The 21,361-nt window shown below is 36.4% G+C and overlaps 1 protein-coding gene across 3 annotated transcripts; it reads left to right on the top strand.

Moving 5' to 3' along the window:
* Window positions 1-2,030: 2,030 nt before the first annotated feature.
* Window positions 2,031-17,484, top strand: LOC104234118 (TMV resistance protein N-like). Of its 3 annotated transcripts, none has more exons than XM_070145692.1 (5): window positions 2,031-2,837; window positions 3,174-4,248; window positions 4,935-5,237; window positions 5,616-7,483; window positions 7,596-7,678. In XM_070145692.1, coding segments are annotated over exons 1-5 (3,756 nt in total). In that variant the 5' UTR covers window positions 2,031-2,328; the 3' UTR covers window positions 7,597-7,678. The 3 variants fall into 3 exon arrangements, 2 of the variants coding, with proteins under 2 accessions (XP_070001793.1, XP_009785918.2); XR_011399974.1 differs by adding an exon at window positions 17,344-17,484 and having other exon boundaries at window positions 2,032-2,837; window positions 5,616-8,060; XM_009787616.2 differs by having other exon boundaries at window positions 2,032-2,837; window positions 5,616-8,279.
* The last annotated feature ends 3,877 nt before the right edge of the window (window positions 17,485-21,361 follow it).

The following is a 21,361-nucleotide window of genomic DNA, read 5'->3' as shown; positions in this document are numbered from 1 at the left end:
AAGCAAAATAATATCTATAGCAAAACCATAAAAAGAGTTCATTTTGTGAAACATGAAATACAAAATTTACAACCAAACTGCCCCCCCCCCCCCCAACCACACACGCAACACACATACACAAGTAAAAATAGCATGGGATAACCAGTTTTCGGATTGATAATTGAAAAATAGCCAGTGTTTGCAAAGTCATAGAAAAATAGCCACTATTTTGCTACAACACGAAAAGTTATAGCATAATATACTGGAGATTGGTGCACGGAACTCCACCATATTATGCTGGAAGTCCAGTATATTATGCTGGAATATTTTCTGTATTTTGAATAGTATTTTCGTTCAGATTTATCTTTACATAAAAAGTGGCTAAATTTCGATTACTTTTGAAACTGTGACTATATTTTAATGACCACTTGTAAATCTGGCTATTTTTTAATTTTCTACCCAACCCAAAAAAGTAGGGAGAAATTTAAAAATAGCCAGATTTACAACTGGTCGTTTAAAAATAGCCCAATTTCAAAAGTAATCGAAATTTAGCCACTTTTTATGTAAAGATATATCTGAGCGAAAACACTGTTCAAAACCCGGAAAATACGCCAATATATTATGCTGGAGTTCCAGCATAAGTACACTAGAACTCCAGCATAATATATTGGAGTTCCAGCAAGTATAATTGTTCAGTATAATATACTGGAGTTTGGAGCACTGGTGCTCCAGTTTCCAGTATATTATACTGGAGTCAGCAAAGTATATCGGTCTAGCATAATATGCTGGAGTTCATACATAGGTGCACCGAACTCGAGTATATTATGCTGGACCGGTCTTTGTTGCAGCAAAATAGTGGCTATTTTTCATTGACTTCGTAAACGCTGACTATTTTTGAATAACCAGTCCAAAAACCGGCTATACCGTTCTATTTTACAAAAAAGTAAAGGAAAAAGAAGTTGAGAAATGGGAAGAAGAGGAGGAAAATTGGCAGAGTTAGACGTAGGGGTGTGCATTCGATTTTGACCCTTATCGATAATTTCTTATCGATTATCGATTTGTACATATGTTTATCGTTATCGTTTCAATAAGGTTCCGATTTTTTCGATTTATCGATTTTTGGGGCTTATCGATTCGGTTCTCGATTACATCAATAAGAAAATTTGCGGGATTTCACAGAAAGTATATTGCTATAAACACGTCTAACTAATATGGACAAAAAGAAGCTAAAATAAGACGAACACCGTTTATAACATAAAAATTGTGTCAACAAGCACATGCAACGAAACTAAAGTAAGAGATCAAATATATGTCACCAATACTCCAACGGTATAAAAAAGGAAAAGAAATACTTCATCACGACTAATTCTATTTTCCATTAATTTGAACTTCATTTCCTTGAGCTTTAAATATGATCATTCCTTAAATGTGGTAGACGAAATAATAGGGTTAGAGACTTGGGGTAAAGGAAAGGGTATTATAGAATAAGGGTAAATAAAATAAAATTTTTAGTATATCTTATCAGTTTATCGATAAACCGATAACTGAAGAGGACAAAATCGAAATCGGAATCGATAACTCGATAAGGAAAATTTCGAAATCGATAAACCCATAACAAATAATCGATTCGATTTATCCATGAACCGATTCGAAAGCACACACTCCTAGATAGAGGAAGACTGCGAATCTGGGTATAACAACTTTGCTCCAACAGTGGTAGGGATATACAATTTTCTTTCGGAAGAGAATTACAAGGTATTTTTGCTTAATTAGTTGATTCTTCTATTGCCATTTTCCATAGAATTAAGTAGACATGGTATTTGGACTTTGGAGCAATAATTCTATTCAACTGGCCATATTATTTTCTTTGTTTCTTCATCGGCTTGTACTTTTAGCTGCCCATTGTGTACATCTTACAGTGGACTTTTGGTGCAGGGAGGAGTGTGTGTGTGTGTGGTGGTGGTGGTGGGGGAGGGGGGTTTGGGGGGGGGGGGATTTCCTAATACATTCTATTACATACAGTTCAAAGAAAACCCAATAAACAATAGTTCTAATCAACTGGAGTAAGAGATTAAGAAGCTCCTACTATTAATATTCAATAAAAATGTATCACATATAATGCTATATATAGATATATATATATAAGTTGACTAGATCCAATAGCAATAATTTTATTCAACTGGAGTAGAGCCCATCGTCTTAGAAGCTTTCATATTTGAAGTGTCTTTGCTTATTCTTCTCTCCTGTATATAATTTTTTCTAAAATATCATCAGCTGATCTCTTACCACGACTACAATTTATCCAGAGTTTTTTTTTTTTGTTTTCATATCAACCGATTAACTGAATCCATGGCATCTTCTTCTTCTTCTTTCGCGAGTAATTCACAGTACTGTCCTCGATGGAAGTACGATGTTTTCCTAAGTTTTAGAGGTGAAGAAACTCGCAAAACGTTTACAGGGCACTTATATGAAGGCTTGAGAAACAGGGGAATATTCACGTTTCAAGATGATAAAAGGCTAGAGCATGGCGCATCCATCTCAGAAGAACTTTGTAAAGCTATCGAAGAGTCTCAAATTGTCGTCATCATTTTCTCAAAGAATTATGCTACATCGAGGTGGTGCTTGGATGAATTAGTGAAGATCATGGAATGCAAGACTCAATTTGGACAAACTGTCATACCGGTCTTCTATGATGTGGATCCATCACATGTTCGGAACCAAAGGGAGAGTTTTGCAGAAGCATTTTCCAAACATGAATCAAAGTTTAAGGATGATGTTGAGGGAATGCAGAAGGTACAAAGATGGAGGAGTGCTTTAACTGAAGCGGCAAATCTCAAAGGTTGTGATATTCGTAACAGGTGAGTTAAAACACATTAGCTGGAACAGAGGGAATACTTTGCATTCAAAATTGGATGCTTCTATGAAGACTAGCTGCACATATTGAACTATAGAACAAAGAATATATACCTCAAAAATGAGTCAAACAGAATCCTTAAAGAAAATTTTCATATTTTTTAAAAGAATATTGATGGTTGATTATATATGCTTCTATAAGTAAGAAGACATAGTTGTTATCAGTTTGATTTATGTGTCCTTTTTAGTTTTTATCATAATTATGCACTCTACGGTGTGAAACACTTCTTGTTATTGACTTTCTTACCTGTATATATCAACAATGTTTTTATTTTTTGTAGGATTGAATCAGACTGTGTTCAGCAGATCGTTGACCAAATTTCCAAGTTATGCAAGTTTTCTTTATCTTATTTGCAAGATATTGTAGGAATAAATCCACATTTAGAGGAAGTAAAATCCCTACTACAAATAGAAATCAATGATGTTCGGATTGTGGGGATCTGGGGCATGGGAGGAGTTGGTAAAACGACAATAGCAAGAGCCATTTTTGATACACTCTCGTATCAATTTGAAGTTACTTGCTTCCTGGCGGATGTTAAAGAAAACAAATGTGGAATGCATTCTTTGCAAAATATCCTTCTCTCAGAACTGTTAAGGGAAAACGCTAATTACGTGAATAATAAGGAGGACGGAAAGCACCTGATGGCTCGTAGACTTCGCTCTAAGAAGGTTTTAGTTGTGCTTGATGACATAGATCACAGAGACCATTTGGAGTACCTAGCAGGGGATCTTGGTTGGTTCGGCAATGGCAGTAGAATTATTGCAACAACAAGAGACAAGCATTTGATTGGGAAGAAGGATGCATTATATGAAGTGACTACACTAGCTGACCATGAAGCTATTCGATTGTTCAATCGATACGCTTTTAAGGAAGATGTTCCAGATGAGGTTTTTGAGAAGCTAACGCTGGAGGTAGTAAGTCATGCGAAAGGCCTTCCTTTAGCGCTGAAAGTGTGGGGTTCTTTCTTTCATAAGAGGAATATAACTGAGTGGAGAAGTGCTATACCGCAAATGAAAAAACACTCTAATTCAGAAATTGTTGACAAGCTCAAAATTAGTTATGATGGATTAGAGCCCGTGGAACAGGCGATATTTTTAGATATAGCATGCTTCTTACGAGGGAGAGAAAAGGATGAGATCATACAGATTCTTGAGAGCTGTGAATTTGGAGCTGATATCGGATTGCGTGTCCTAATTGATAAATCTCTTGTGTTCATCTCCGAAAAAGATACGATTGAAATGCATGATTTAATACAAGATATGGGTAAATATGTCGTGAACATGCAGAAGGATCCTGGAGAACGTAGCAGACTATGGCTCGCTGAAGATTTCGAAGAAGTGATGACCAACAATACGGTAAGTAGGCTAAACAATGCAATAATATTCAATTTCTAGTTCTTATATTCCAGAAATATATAGGGTGATTTCAAAATGTATGTTCCTCTTGCTTCATATTCTCGCACATAAGTCATTTTAGTTGTTTACTTTAGTAGGAGAAGCAAAAGTAACATTAATTGCCTAACACTGCCTGATTCGTCAAGTAGCCACTTTGATTAACACTGCATAATGTATTTTTCTTATGCTATTAAGCCATATTAGTCTAGTAGCCACTTAATCTGTTTGATCCGATTTCATTCTTTGGATTAACTTGATAAGTGTATGACATTTTAATATTTTATGACTGATTGATTATTTTTTATTTTAAATAACTGACAATTTATTGGTACTGTTTTTTCGTTCTATCAATGCATGAAATTTTTTAAAACTTGGTCTAAAGGACTTCTCAGAAAAAATAATTGTAGAATTAATTGCACAAAGTGTTTTTCTTAAGCAATGTAGCTCTTAAAGTTAAAGGAGACCTAACTGATATCGTACCTTAAAATTTTAAAATGGTGCTCGTCAAGAACTTCAAGTGCAATATTAAATAGTACAAACCACGATGAAATTTGGCAACTGGAGGAGTGAGAAAGTAGTCATACTGGCAAGCGAATTTTATATGACATTTGAAGTTATACTTTGTGGACTAAAAATCTTTTTACCAGGGGACCAAGGCAATGGAAGCAATCTGGTTTCGTTATTCTCAACGACTATACTTTAGCAAAGAGGCCATGAAAAATATGAAAAGGCTTAGGATATTCTACATACGTGCTCAGTACTTGAATTCGTGGATCCGTGATGACTTCAATTGCCATGATGGCCCCAATGAGTACCTGTCTAACAACTTGCGTTGGTTTGTCTGGGATCACTATCCTTGGGATTCATTGTCAACTAATTTTGAACCCAAAAGGCTTGTTCATCTTCAACTCTGGCGCAGTTCAGTGCATCATTTATGGACAGGGATAAAGGTACAATAGCTGAATTATTTATTTTTTTTCCTCTAACGTTTTCCTTTAATTCAGTGATATTGAGCATATATTATCGCTTTTGTCCTGTTTTATTTGAGATACTTACTATTTTGGCTTGTCCTAGAATTGTGATGCATGTCCTTAAAATGAAAAAAAATTGTTAATTCCAAATGCTCAAATTAATGTGTTATACATTATACTTTTTAGGAACACTAGCAACAATAATTAAAATTCAAGAGAGCAGAGGTCATTTAGGAAAAAAAATAACGAAATAGTTTCTTGATTCATAGATAGCTCACTACCATATTGATATGATAATTCTTTTATCTGGCTGTTCTTGTGTTTGCTATCTCTCATTCTTTTTTTTGTTTTGAATAGCATTTGCCGTATCTGCGAAAGCTAGATCTCAGGGAATCTAAAAGCCTGATGCGAACACCAGATTTTACGGGGATGCCAAATTTGGAGTATTTGGATCTGGAAAAATGCTCTAATCTTGAAGAGGTTCATCATTCCCTGGGATGTTCCAGAAGACTCATTGTCTTAAATTTGTATGAGTGTGGACGCCTTAAGAGGTTTCCATGTGTTAACATGGAATCTCTTGAATATCTGGGACTATATTGTTGCTATAGTTTAGAGAAATTTCCAGAAATCCACGGAAGAATGAAGCTGGAGTTAAAGCTTTACATGCAATACTCTGGGATAAGAGAAGTACCATCATCTATTACTCAGTGCCAAACTCACATTACCAAGCTAAATTTGAGCAAGTTAAGAGACATTGCAACTCTTCCAAGTAGCATTCGCATGTTGAAAAGCTTAGTGGAGCTAGATGTGTCGGATTGCTCAAAACTTGAAATCTTGCCAGAAGAGATAGGGGATTTAGAAAACTTGGAGAAGTTTGATGCTGCACGTACTTTAATTTCACGGCCTCCACCTTCCATTGTATGCTTGAACAAACTTAAATTGTTGTCTTTTGATCAAAGAGAATCAAAAGAAGGCCAAGTCGTGTATTTTGTGTTCCCTCCTGTGGCTGAAGGCTTACACTCATTGGAAATTTTGCATCTCAGTGACTCCAATCTAATAGATGGAGGACTTCCAGAAGACATCGGATGCTTATCCTCTTTGAAAAAGTTGTATCTTGGTTACAATAATTTTGAGCATTTGCCTCAAAGCATAGCCCAACTTGGTGCTCTTCAATTCTTGTACTTATCAGGTTGCAGTTTGCTTAAAGAGTTGCCAGATTTTATGGGGATGCCAAATTTGGAGAAGTTGGAGCTGTCATATTGTGAGAATCTTGAAGAGGTTCATCATTCCCTAGGATTTTTTAAAAAGCTCCGTAAATTATCATTGGATACTTGTGAACGGCTTAAGAGGTTTCCAGGTCTATGCATTGATTCTCTTGAATTTCTGTGGATACGGGGTTGCTCTAGTTTAGAAAAATTTCCAGAAATCCACGGAAGCATAAACTCTGAGTTAGAGATTCACATGCTAGACAATGTGATAAGAGATCTAGATTTGAGAGGTCTAGAAAACCTTGTAACACTTCCGAGCTGCATTTGTAAGTTTAAAAGCTTGGTGAAGCTAGATGTGTCAGATTGCTCAAAACTTGAAATCTTGCCAGAAGAGATAGGGGATTTAGAAAACTTGGAGTGGCTTGATGCCAGAGATACTATAATCTCACAACCTCCGCCTTCCATTATCCGATTGAACAAGCTTAAATTCTTGAGTTTTGCAAAACAAAAATCACAACTAGGCGTAGAAGATGAAGTGTACTTTGTGTTCCCTCCGGTGGCTCAAGGATTACGCTCATTGGAAATTCTGAATCTCAGTTACTGCAATCTAATAGATGGAGGACTTCCGGAAGACATAGGATGCTTATCCGCTTTGAAAGAGTTGAATCTCAGTGGAAATAATTTTGAGCATTTGCCTCGAAGCATAGCTGAATTTGGTGCTCTTCGATCCTTGGACTTAACAGAGTGCAAGAGTCTTACACAGCTTCCAGAACTTCCACCAGAATTAGATGCATTGCGTGCAGATTGTCATATGGCTCTGAAAAGTATTCATAATATAGCAACCAAGAAGAAGAAATTGCAGCAGGTGACATTCAAACCACTGTATGATAGCGATGATACGTACAATGATTCAATCTGTAATTTGTTTACCATTGTACATTCTGAGAAGAAGGTCCCAAGTTGGTTCCATTATCAGGGAACGGATAGAATTGTATCAGTCAATTTGCCTGAAAATTGGTACGTATGTGATAACTTCTTGGGATTTGTTGTATGTTACTTTGGCAGCGTAGTTGAAACCATAGCTCAATTGATTCTCTTGTGTGATGATGGGATGTTGTCGATGACCCAGAAACTTGCCTCACACGACTATTCAAGATCTGAAATGAAATCGATGATTCATTTTTTCTTTGTACCTCTTGCTGGCTTATGGGATACATCTAAGGCAAATGGAAAAACACCAAATGACTTTGGGCTCATTAGGCTATCTTTTTCTGGAGTAATGAAGGAGTATGGATTCCGCTTGTTGTATAAAGATGAACCTGAGCTTGAGGCCTTGTTACAAATGAGGGAAAATAACAATGAACCAACAGAACAATGCATTGGGATAAGGAGGAGCAGATATGACAATAGTGAACACCATGACTCTGTGACCAATAAAGCCAGTTCCTCCTCCTCTTCTAAGAAACAAAGGTCACATTTCTAATATTCGTTGGAGCTCTGTCTTTGAGAATCTGCAGCAACAAGTAGAGGGGCCACTCTTTTCAGAAACTTTGCAGCTCTTTCCTTCAAACCTTGGGTTTCAGCTTAAACACAGGTATATACCTCATGACTTGTTTTTTTTTTCTTTTCTAATAGTTGGTATTGAAATTGAGTTATATCTTTTTATGTAATTCTCTCCTCCTATTAGCTATACAAAAGTCTTCTTCCATAACTAATAAATTTTTCTTCTCATTCTTTATTCTTTTGTTATTTTTGTTTTCTTCTTTTCCCCGTCGATAGGAGTTCATCTATGGGTGATGTACATATCAACAATGAATTTTATCGATTGATTCTCCATCTTGTCTCCGCTTGTGCTGAGCCATGATTAACCACGTTGAGTTAAAGGATGTGAACAAGTTTAAACTTAGATACACAAATCAGATCCTGGAACCATGTGTTCTTACATCAATTCTTACCTTAAAGTACTCACAAACTCTAAATGGAAAGATAATACTATAAACTCACAAATCACTATGACAAAATGGAAAGATAAGAAAGTTTGACACAAGATAATATCCGAATTACAACCCTAATAATTCGGAGAACAGAAATGACAACAAAATAAATCATCAAAAGCTTCTCTCTTGCTAACCAAGGAACGAAGCGCCCTCCCAATTATCAAACCTGGCATCTTAGCCACTGAGCTTTGCATCAATATTGCCAAGACCATTACCAACTTCAATATCATCCACCTCAGTCAACAAGTTTCCAATAGGATTCGAGTGCTCCATGTCACTGTCCTCGATCATAATCAGATTTTCCTGAATCATCCTTTCTATTTCTCTTTTCAAATTACGACAGCTCTCAATGTTGTGCCCTCTGACATTGGAGTGGTATGCGCATCGTGCAGCAGGATCAAATCTTCTTGCACGTGGATCTAGAGTATGCGGGGAGCGGCTCAATCAGGCCAGCATGCCTTAGCCTTTTAAACAGACTTGCATAAGATACTCCGATAGGGGTGAGAGCCTTTCCTCGCTTCAGCAACCTCTTGTTCCTAAATGCTTGATTGGGTCGGAAACCTGATCCAGGGGGCTTCCGGTAGGCTTGTGAGAGTGGATAGGCCTTTTGTGGAGCTGGGTATTTGGAAAGTGAAGCATGTTTTTGGGAGTCTCGTGGAGAGAAGTAGTGTTGGGGAGGGGAGTAGCGTTGACGAGTGATGGAGCTACTCGGGTAGCTGGGAAAGCTGTTATAAGTGGGTTGGGATGGTGAGTGTGGGGGATCATCCGTTATGGTGTTGGGTGCTTGGGTAAGGACAGAGTTCAAGAAGCTTGGCGGTGGCGGGGGTGGTGATTTCCCAGTCATCCATGCCTGATACATGTCTGTCACATGTTGTCTCAGCATTTTCACTTCTTCTAACAACCTGTTGATCCGTTCGACCAGTTGTTGTCGCTCATTGGTACCGACCCACTCGATTCTGAAGTTCTGTATCATTGTCCTTTGACTTTGCTTAGAGGAGTTACCACAACCAACCACTTTTCTATATATGAACATAGCAAAGGGAAGCCATCACGTTAGTGTTAGGGCATTTGACAGATAATCATATATCAGAGATGCAATGCACCTAAGCAGTTAAACCGTTCTATCAGAGATGTAATGCACCCGCGCTTTCCTTTATTTTTCTTTTTTTTTATTATCACCCTTTTTCAGTGGTGGTTGAATCTTATGGAGACTGCCTACGTATCATGACCCCGCATGAATCAGACCTTGTGTAGTTCGGCCAATAAGAGATAAACAATAATAAACATTTTTTTTTTCAATTTTCATAACAAAACCAACTTTGATTACAATGGTTTAAAACACTGACAAAACTTAAACTCACAGACTCTGATGAAAAACGAGATACAGACTTGAAAGCCAAACAATCCACATACTCTAATCAAAAGAGTTGCAAAGTCAAAAACAAACGGCCAACTTCCTTTCCGTGTTTGTCCATTTCAACCAAATGGTTGTTTTTGCAAACGTGGCCCCTTCCTAATTTCACATAAATTTTGAGGCCGTGGAGGATTATTTTATGACACTTCACAAACTTGTCCGTTCTTTTACGAAAATAGCCTTTCGACAACTGAAAGATATTCTAAGGCTATCTCGGCAAGAATGGTTTAAGACATTGTCGAAGCTGGCTCGGCTTATTTTGACCAAAATCTAAACGGCAATCACTTTCCCACTGACTCTTTTTTTTCAAATTAAAATAAAAGACCTGATTTTGCGAACACGGCCTTTCAGCACCTCGGGGATGAAGATTTTAAGGCTGTGTTAGCTAACCGGCCAAAATCTACAAAATGACTAAAGGTGGTCGTTTATGCAAAGTCAGCCTTCCGACGTCCCTTTTCGGGAACATTCGGCTATTTTTTGGCAAAAACAGCATCACCGACTTACTTACGACTCTTTTCTCGTTTTTTTTTTTTTGAAAATAGAAAACTAGATATTTGCAAACACGGCCTTTCCGCGCCTCGGGGACAAAGATTCTAAGGCTGTGTGGGTCAATCGACCGAAAAATCTAAAAAATGACCAAAGGTGGCCGTTTATGCAAAGTCAGCCTTCCGGCGTCCCTTTCGGGAACATTCGGCTATATTGACAAAAGCGGCATCACCCGACTCATTTATGACATAACTTAAAATTGATATTTTTGCTATTTTAGAAAAGGGGAGGTTGGACCCGATGAGGGTTGCCTACGTATCTCACGCCCTGTGAGAATCAAACCGGCATAGTTCGGCCGAACAAGAATAAAAGAAATAAACTAACTTTTTCCGAATAAAATACTTACAAAGAAGAAAGAAAATATTTTTGGATTTCGATTTTTCTTGAGCATTTTTGCAAGGACTTCTAAAGAAGAAAGATTTTTTTTTTTTGAATTTTTTTTTTGGAGTTTCGAAAGAAAAACTTCTAAAGAAGAAAGAAAATATTTTTGGAATTTTACTTTCAATTTATGAAAGAAATGCTTCTAAAGAAGAAAATATTTTTGAATTTTGAATTTTCTTTTCAATTTTGAAGGAAGAATGAATTTTTTTTTTTATTTTTGGAAGAAAGAAAATATTTTTTATGTATATACATTTTTTTTAAAAAAAAAACAATTAGGTTCTAAAAGAAAGACTTTCTAAAGAAGCAAATAGTGGGAAATATTTTTGGATTTTTTTTTTTGAAAATGGTGGGCCGGAACCGAAGAGGTTTACCTACGTATCTCATATCCGGTGAGAATCAGACCCGCGTAGTTCGGGCTATAAACTAACTAATTTTGAAAACAAACATATTTTTTTCCTTTTCTTTTATAGCAAAAAAAACTATTTTTCTTTTTCATTTTTTTTTCTTTCTTTTTTTTGAAAACAAAGCAATTTAAAATAAAAGACTCATTCCTACACACTTTCTGTTTTTTTTTAGGCAAACAAACAATTTTAAAAGTAAAAATATATATATATTTTTTTCAAAATCTCGGCAGTGTTCTGATAGTACTTGGACACTGGTTTTTTCTAAATTAATCCTCTAACTCTCCACTTGTTATTTTTCTCTTTTTTTATTTTATTTTATTTTATTATTACTTCAATTTTTCAACATTCCCGAGATTCAGAAACCGGTCAACATGCAAGTTCGAAAAAAAATATATGTACATAGCAAGTAGGATGCATCAGGATGGTCTTTTCATTTCGGGTTGCTAGCCCTAGACGGACTCAACCCCTGTGTTGAGTCCCCTAAGTCAAATGCAACGTGATGCAAATAAGCGTTCCTACTGGGGATCCGACATGAAGTTTTGTTATACTAGGTTTCAAACCTGGGTTTTTGTTCTAGACCTGGCTTACCCGAGCGGACAGCTCGAGCCGAGGGGGAGGCAGCAATCCGGGAATACAGAAGCTTCGCCGGCTCTGCAACTTATCCAAACCTCGTTCTAAATTGGGATTTGACACTATACAGAAAAGAAGTCGTACGAAGTACACCCTTCTTCATGATTTAGAAGACTCAGAGAGGAGATGGGTTTCGGCACAGTTTATATATAGTTCACAAAATATCAAAGCGGTAAAAGCAGTTAGTTAGCACATTATGTACAGATCATGTAATAAAATCAGATAAAACATAATATAACAATTTATCTAAGCTCGAATTTCTAACCCTGAACCAGTGGTTCTGGGTTATTCATCCCCAGCAGGGTCGCCAAAGCTGTCACACCTCCTTTTTCCGGCACCCGAGGGCGCAAGGGAGTTTTTCCATTTAAAGGACAATCGAAACGGGATTTGTTTATTTATTTCAGAGTCGCCACTTGAGAGATTTAGGGTGTCCCAAGTCACCAATTTAATCCCGGATCGAGGAAAAGAATGACTCTGTATTACAGTCCGCGAACCAGAAATTCGGATAAGGAATTCTGTTAACCCGGGAGAAGGTGTTAGGCATTCCCGAGTTTCGTGGTTCTAGCACGGTCGCTCAACTGTCATATTCGGCTTGTTTATCTGATTTTTATACAATTATGCGCTCATATGCAAGTTTTAACTTTTAGCCGCTTTTATTATTACTATTATTATTTTACAGGGAATTGCAACGTTGTGAAAATGTATCTCGAATCGCGTCACAATCAATGTACCCGTGGTCGTCGACACACTTTGACTCCGTTGAGATTTTGATTTGGGTCACATAAATGTGCACCCGAGTTTTAAGTAGGTAAGATTAATTAAATCGCGCCTAAAGAGTCTAGCGCGTTATTATCTTTGGGGAAGCAGTGAAATTCACTAAACAGTCCATCCCAAATTCTAAGTAATTTTAAAGCAAATGTTTACTGAGGGCCCCGCAATTTATATTTTTTGTTCGGCGATGCTCATCTCATTTATTTTAAATGGACTAATCCTAAAGCGACTACATTCTTTCTATTAAAATTAGTCTCTAAAATAAAGAAAGAAAAATCTAATTAATCATGAGCCTTAAAAAATAATAAAACATAACATACTAATTGCTAAATTAAGATAAATATTAATGGAAAGGAATTTTACTAAAGAAAATTAAAAAAAATCGAAATTGTAAAAAATTTACGAAAATTCGACAGCTAAACAAATTCAAAAGAAATCAATTATAGCTAGCTTAAAGCTTACATTGTAAGAAAAACTATTGGAATTAATTATTCAAAACCATCTAAAGCTAGATTTAACCATAATTACTAAAGCTTATTAAACTTAAACGTTGACTCATTTTGCTCAAACTCGCACCTAATGGATTAATGCTCTTAGCCTTGCAACGTTGAATCATCCATTAAAACATCACTTCAGTTTCTTTCTTAAAAAGAAACGAAAATAGTTTGTAAAAAGTATATATATATATATATATATATATATATATATATATATATATATATATATATATATATTTACAAATTTTACCTTCCAGTTTTTTACAAAAAGAAGACTGAATAAATGACGAATAAAAATAAATATAAAAAAACGAAAATATTTTGTTAAAAATAATTTTTTTTTTAGTTTTAAAAAAACGAAAATGTTTGTGAGCCTGCGGGTTCTACAAAATTAATGGCCTATTATATTTGCCTAATATTTGCGGGCCTTTATTACCAGCAAAATTTAAAGATAAAAAAAAACTCAAATTGCTCCTATTCTAAAATTTGCAAATTCAAATTTGGATTTTACTAATCTTCCCTCAAATTAAATCGATTTCCCATATTATATATTTACTAACGATTTGAATGCGATTTTAAACTAAAATTAACAAAGCCGAAACTAATACCTATGGTGTTCATACCGACACCCATCCACTAGTCCCGCCATTTAATGCTTCACATAATACATACTTTTACCATTTACATAACATGAGACACCTAATGAATATTTAATTAAAAATTCGAGTATTCTATAATAAAAAAACTTAAATCTTCCGGCCATTTCATTTCATCTTCAATACATATGTTGAAATGATTCAGAGTAGTGTACCTGGTATTCGAATACAAAGAAAAGGAAGAATATGATCAGCAACAGTAGAAACAGCGCAACAGCAACAAACAACCGGTAGTCGGAAAACCCAGCAGTAGACTTGAAAACCAAACAGAAATCCTAGCGACCACTTAATAAAGCAATAACCAACTCAAGAAGCCAATAAAAAAAATCCCGGAAGCAAACAGGAGGCAGAGATCGCACTTAGGATTACAAGGAAATAGTATTCGGGTATTAGGAAATACTCTTCCTCAAGATTAAAAGTCGGTTCTTATTTCCTCTCTAGTTCTCAAGTTTTTTTTTTATCTTCTAAAATTCTTCCCAAATATCCTCTAAGTTCCCCCTCCCCCCCCCCCCCTTCTCTCTCTTTAATGAATCCTCTTATATACCCAAAGCCAGCCCCAATCTTCTTCCATTATGTGCACCCTTTAACTTTTATTATTATCCACACTTTTACTTTAGTAAAAGTAGTCAACGTGGGCCCACATGTTCCCTCTTTTTTAAAAGAAAACATCATTACCCACCTTTTCCTTTTTGCTTTTATCATTATCTCTGGTCCTCACCATAATTAAATAATCCGTAATTGGTTAATTCCCGTATTACCCCTAAAACAATTTGAAATTACTGTAAGCACGTGATTTTTGCCCTATATGAGAATTACTCCCAAAAAATTCAAAATAACATGATTTTCCTTGGTGTGCAATTTTGAGTATTTTTGTGACATTTTTGGATAATTATTTGTATTTGTCTATGTTTGTTTATTTGCTAAATTAATAAAAAATACAAAAATATGTCGCATTTGCATGTAGTATTTAATTCTATAATTGTTAGTAATTAAATTTGTTTTACAAAAATTAAAAATTACAAAAATAGGCATCTTTTGCATTTTTAGCATTTAATGTCCAAATATACAATTTTATGCTTAATTATTACTTAATTGTGCGTTAATTGTTATTGGGAGGTAATTTGCGCTTTTATAACTTAATTTAGTTCTTAAAAATAATTTAAGTATTTTTAGAATTTATTTTTTTAAAAAAATAAAAGAAGAAAAGATAACAAAAATACAAAGAAAAATCGGATTGGGCCACTTCTTCAATTTCAAACCACAGGCCCAAATAATTCCCCATGACCCGGTCCACTTCAAACCGGGTCGACCCGGTCTGCCCCATTAACCCAAAGACCCAAACCCCCTTCATTTTTCATTGTTCAAACACAAAACAAAAACAAAAAATAAAAAAACCAAAAAACCCCTAAAAAAGACCTAAACCATCCCCCCCCAACTCTTCTTCTTCACTTCTCCTCCAAAGCTCCAAGCACACGACCATGGCTGACCCTTCTGCTTTTGATTCGTCTCCAAACGACCACCATCTCGCTAAACCAAATAGTCCCCCGACGTTCGTCGTAGACCTCCCCGTCTCTTTCGTCGCTGCTTTGGCTACGTTTTGCTCGTCAAAGCGCGACTGTTTCTGCTTCGTCAACCCCCATTTCTGTCGACTACAGTCGACGACTAGTGATGGCACAAACAGTCCGCCATGGATGCTGTCACTGCCCTCGACGACCAGTCCACTGCTCCTCCTTCTACATAGCAGCTGACGCTGTTTATCCTCCTTCAACGGACAGCTGCTCGTCGTCCATGGCTGCCCTCAACTAACTGCTTCTGCCTTCTGTTTCATCGACCCCGTCCCCGCGCCGCCTGCTGCCTCGTCCACCCCCTCCAGTCCCCCCCGTTGCTGCGTCTTCACGTTCCAACAGAACCAGTCGAGCCAAACAGACCCATCACTGCTGCCCGCGCCAGCTTCTTCACGTAACCAAACACACCCCAGCTGCTTCACAGTCCATCTTCTTGTGACGGGCGGCCATCTTCTTTGGTCGTCCGTTCGTGGTCGTCTTCGGCGACAAGTTATCTTGGTGCGATACTCGGTTCCGGACAGTTTGTTTTCATCGTCATTTGTTCTAAGCTTTGGTCGACAAAACAGTCCGTACGTATTTCGTTTCAATCCGGTGAGTAGATTTTGAATTTTATTTTGTCCGTATTTTGTTTTGATATTTTCGAATCTAAAATCCGCAAATGTTTGTTTTGTTCATGTCTATGGTTAGATACTTGATTTTTGGTTTTGTTCATGTTCATGTGCTTTGTTAAATTAATTTTCAGATTTCAAATGGAAGTTAATTAGTTGTTTTTCATGTTTGTATTATTGTTTAGGTAAATATTTGTTAGTTTAATGTTTGTTAGATTCAAATTGAAATTTAATTCAATTTGTTTCATGTTGTTATGTATTTTCCAGAAATTATTAATGTTGTTTGAGTCATGTGAATCCGTCATGTTTTGTTGCTTAAAAAATAGATTTAGTTCATGTTCATCTTTGTTTGAAGTTCATGTTTAAATCCAGTGATTTAATGTGAGTTTATGTTTGTTTTGATTTGTTTAGTTTGAATCATGTATATTGTTGTTTGTATTGTTGTATCCTTGCTCATACATTCTTGGTCTAAATTAACCAGGATTGGTTCCCGATATGGTTAATTCATTCCATTAATTTTGAGTTGTGTTGTTCATCGTGTTCATGTGATTTGTTGTTGAAGATTGTTGAGAAATTGGTCATCTTGGCTATATTTTGGTTAAGTTATGATTAATTGATTGTTTAGAGCTGATGGGGGTAATTTGGTAAATTGTATTGCATTCGGGGGTAGATTTGTAATTGCAATAAGGTCGGAGGGGTAGTTTGGTAATTGAACATTATTTTGATTCTTTATGTTAAGCATGAGGGACAAAATATAATGGGGTGGGGTTTTTGATGTACTTGTTTAATATAATGGGGGACAAGACAAATTATAATGGGAGGGAATATTGTACTTATTTAATGTAGGCATGGGGGACAAATTGTAATGGGTTGTGGTGGATGCATTTATTTAATGTAGGCATGGGGGACAAAGTTTAAAATAAAGAAAACATTAAGTAGTGGGACAAAGCATGCCATTGGGGGAATAATTTGGGGTTGGGAATTGAAGACTTGTCTTGCTATATATAGAGTCATTCTTGACATTAAGAGGGACTTGAACAGAAGAGGAGAGGATTTTGGGGAGAGAGTTTTAATACTTGAGGTTGAACATAAAACAGATTTCTACACTTGAGAGCGGACAGACTTGAAACATTTTGAGAGTAAAAGAGAAATGCAATTTGAACTTTCACTCGAATAAATTCCGTTTGCTTTTCTTCGAGTGTTATTCAAAAATCAGAAACTACTGCATCTTGTATCTTTTCTCTCCTCTGCTTTGATTGTGATTGCACTTTGGTATTGCTGAGTTTTCAATCTGTTACTGGGTTATTCTACTGGTTGTTACTGGTTTGCGGTGTTGCTGAATCTGCTGTTGCTGTGGTATTATTGCTGCTGACTTCTCCTTCTTTTGTTCTTGTACTGCTGTTTCCAGGTACACATTTGTACAATCTCGGCTTGAAGCAAAAAATGAAATATTAATCAGGCTTTGTTCCTGTTGAATTCCTCCTGTTTAGATTTGTGGTTGAATATAATTTTTCTTTCTTCGTATAAAGATGTAGTTGAATGATTAATGAATAATGAGGTTGCATATGTATACTTTCTTCATCTAATAATGTTAGTTTAAATTAATCGGAGAATAATTAATCTGTTTTGATATTATGGTCAATCTCATGTTCTAGTATTATTGAATAACAGAATATAAAATGAAAGCAGTTTTTCTTTGTACAAACTCGATCGCAATTTTCCATTCGCATTAGCCGTAAACTAATAACTAATAAGTTACGTTTTTCAGCATGTAAATAATTTAAGAGATTTTCTTTTATTTTAGAGACAAACTTAATAGAAAATATAGTCATTGTAGGTTTATCCTTTTAAAGACAATGAGACGAGCCTCGCCAAATAAAAAATGCAAATCGCGGGGCCCTCAATAATTAGTCATAATAAATACTTAGAATTTGGGATGGACTGTTTAGTGAATTTCACTGTCTTCCCCGAAGATAATAACGCGTTAGCCTCTTTAGACGCGATTTAATTAAATTACTTTCTTAAATTCGGGTGCGCATTTATGTGACCCAAATCCAAATCTCAGCGGAGTTGAAATGTGTCTCTGATCACGGGTACATTGATTGTGACATGGTTCGAGATGCATGTCCACGACGTTGCAAATTCCTTTTAAAAAATAAGAATGAGATGAGCCTCGCCGAATATAAAATACAAATTGCGGGGCCCTCAGTAAATATTTGCTTTAAAAATTGTTTAGACTTCGGGATGGACCGTTTAGTAAAATTCCACGGTCCTACCCAAAATAAATACGCTAGTCGCTTTAGGCGCGCCTTTAATAATTTAATTTCCTTAAACTCGGGTGCACATTGATGTGACCCAAATCCAAATCTCAACGGAGTCAAAGTGTGTCGACGACCACGGGTACATTGATTGTAACGCGGTTCGAGATACATTTTCACAACGTTGCAATTCTTGATAAAAACAGTAAATGATAAAAGCGGTTAAAAGTTAAATTTTGCACATAAGTTCACACTTGTATAAAATCAGATAATCAAGCCGAATATAACAGTTGAGCGACCGTGCTAGAACCACGGAACTCGGGAATGCCTAACACCTTCTCCCGGGTTAACAGAATTCCTTATCCGGATTTCTGGTACGCAGACTGTAATATGGAGTCATTCTTTTCCTCGATTCGGGATTAAAATTGGTGACTTGGGACACCCTAAATCTCCCAAGTGGCGACTCTGAAATAAATAAACCAATCCCCTTTCGATTGTCCTTTAATTGGAAAAAACTCCTTGTACCCTCGCGGGGCGGAAAAAGGAGGTGTGACAATTACCACTATACCCTCGGCTATATCCAATCCTAAGTGAGAAATCCTAACAATTGACTAATCAAATCAATCAAACTCATATCGACATTCAAGATCGGATTCATATCAGAACAACATTAAGATTCATCAAACTCAAATTACAACTTAAACTATGAAACTCGATTCAGACCAAATATCATCAAAATAAATATTGCGTGACTAAACTAACACACTTCTAGATTAAGCCTAAACAAGAACAAATGAACACTGCCAACATACTGAATGAAAACAAACTAACTTCAGATGCAAGAAAATGATGAACAATCGACAAGAAAGGAAACCAAACATCACACAAAATGAAATCATCCGAACCAACTCAATATTAGCAAAGATACTATACATTTTACAACTAATAATCACGAATGACAAACCAATCAAACTCAAATTCGATTAAACAAAAATCTAATTTTTACAACCCAGATTCAACTAAGAAGAAATTCGAATTCCTTAAACCATAACATTTAAACAGATTTTAGCGGCTCTTATCTCACTTGCATATAGATCCTAAAAATGAGAAAGGGATATGAGACGGACCTTAATAGCCTTTAACACTCCGCAGACCAATAGATCGAACAAACGACGGGCTACGACGACGAGACGGGACTGGGGGTGAACGATGACTGTGATGGGGTAGCCATGGCTTGGGTTGTCGTGGGCTGCTGGGCTGTCATGGTGGACGTTCAGCCATGAACGATGGGGCTGGGTTGTTGGTGGATGGAGATGGAGGATCGTTGGAGCTGCTGGTCGTCGACTGTGGAGCTGGACGTCGACGAAAGACTGGTGGTCGTCCGGCTGTGTCGCCGGAGCAGGCTGGCTCGTTGGAGGCGGGGGGAGCTACTGGAGATGGTGAAGCATCCATGGACGAGCTTGAGCTCTCCATGGAGGAGACAACGACGAGAAATGCGGTCATGGTGGTGACGAACGACGTGAAGACGACGCAGCAGTAAGGTTCGTTTTTATGGCTTGACATGGAGGCTGGGGTGTGAGGGGGGCAGCCATGGCTACTTGAGGTTGGGGGTCGTTTGGGGAGAAGAAGAGAGAGAGAGAGGGGTCGGATGGGATTAGTTTTAGGTTTTAGGGTTTGATTTTTTGTTGTTTTGGTAAAAAAAATGAAAAATGAAAAATGAAGATGGGGAGTTGGGTTGGGTTATGGACTGGGTCGACCCGGTTTGAAATGGACCGGGTCGTAGGGAAGGTTGGGTAGAGGTGTTTTGGGCCTGTGGCTTGAATTTGAAGAAGAGCCCAATTCCGATTTTCTTTATATTTTTGCTCTCTTTTCTTCTTTTATTTTTCTAAAACTAAATTCTAAAAATCCTTAAATTATTATTAAGTTATAAAAGCGCAAATTAACTCCCAATAACAATTAACGCACAATTAAGTAATAATTAAGCATAAAATTGTACATTTGGACATTAAATGCTAAAAATGCAAAAGATGCCTATTTTTGTAATTTTTAATTTTTGTAAAACAAACTTAATTACTAACAATTGTAGAATTAAATCCTACATGCAAAATGCGACATATTTTTGTATTTTTTTTATTAATTTAACAAATAAACATGCACAGACAAATACAAATAATTATCAAAATGTCACAAAAATTCTCAAAATTGCACACCAAGGAAAATCGTTTTATTTTGAATTTTTGGGAGTAATTTTTCATAGGGCAAAAATTACGTGCTTACACCTGGTTCTCCTTCCTGTGGTTCACTGGGGGTACCTCAATTTCCAGAATTAACAAGCCCAGAACAAGGATTCTCCAATGTATTGTTATTAGGTGTGGGTGTGGGTGGTGCAACAGGTAATCGACTAACTAGAGCTTGAAGAGCTTTGTTAACCCGTGCGTCAATTACTTTTTGCAAAGCTTCATCTGCCCCTTCAAAATGTTCAGAGTGTTCCTGTTCATCAGCACGAGATTCAGGAGCAGGAGAAACTTCCCGAGATTGTCGTGGCGAATCTTGGGGGGAAGGAACCACATTAATGTTTTGTAAATCTCCTTGATTTTGCTGGATTTGATTCTGGGTTTCCCAAGATGTTACCACTGTTTGTTGTTGTTGATGTTGTTGTTGTTTGACATGATGATAACAACAGGTAGAATGTAACTTAAAAAGAATAGATTATCAGATTTCCGGTAACGAAACCAATTTGTTTAACCAAAAAATTAAATATTTGGTTAAAGCTAGAAATTAAGAGAAAAATCGGGTTACTGATAATCAAAAAATGAGAGACTTTGAGAATAACAATAAAGCAATAGATAAGTATATATTTCAGTATAATCTTAGTAATTTTTTCGTGTGTCTACAAATATTGAGACCTTCTCCTTTTATAGTTGATTCTAGAAGAAAGTGTAATGCCTTTGTCTTAATGAGACAATTATGAGCAATAAATGATATTAAAAGAAACGTTACTCAATCATTCCTATTAAATACAAATTCTCTAACGTATTTGGCATTTAATGCTGAATTTGGACTCTTTTACGTTATCAGATTCATTTCTTCAATTCCTTCTGATCTTCGAGCTTTAAATGACTCGAACAAGTACGAGTCTCATTTCATTTGAGTAATAGCTCGTGCCTT

Source organism: Nicotiana sylvestris, chromosome 5, assembly GCF_000393655.2.
Source record: "Nicotiana sylvestris chromosome 5, ASM39365v2, whole genome shotgun sequence".
Lineage (NCBI taxonomy): Eukaryota > Viridiplantae > Streptophyta > Magnoliopsida > Solanales > Solanaceae > Nicotiana > Nicotiana sylvestris.
This window is presented reverse-complemented; position numbering and strand designations above follow the sequence as displayed.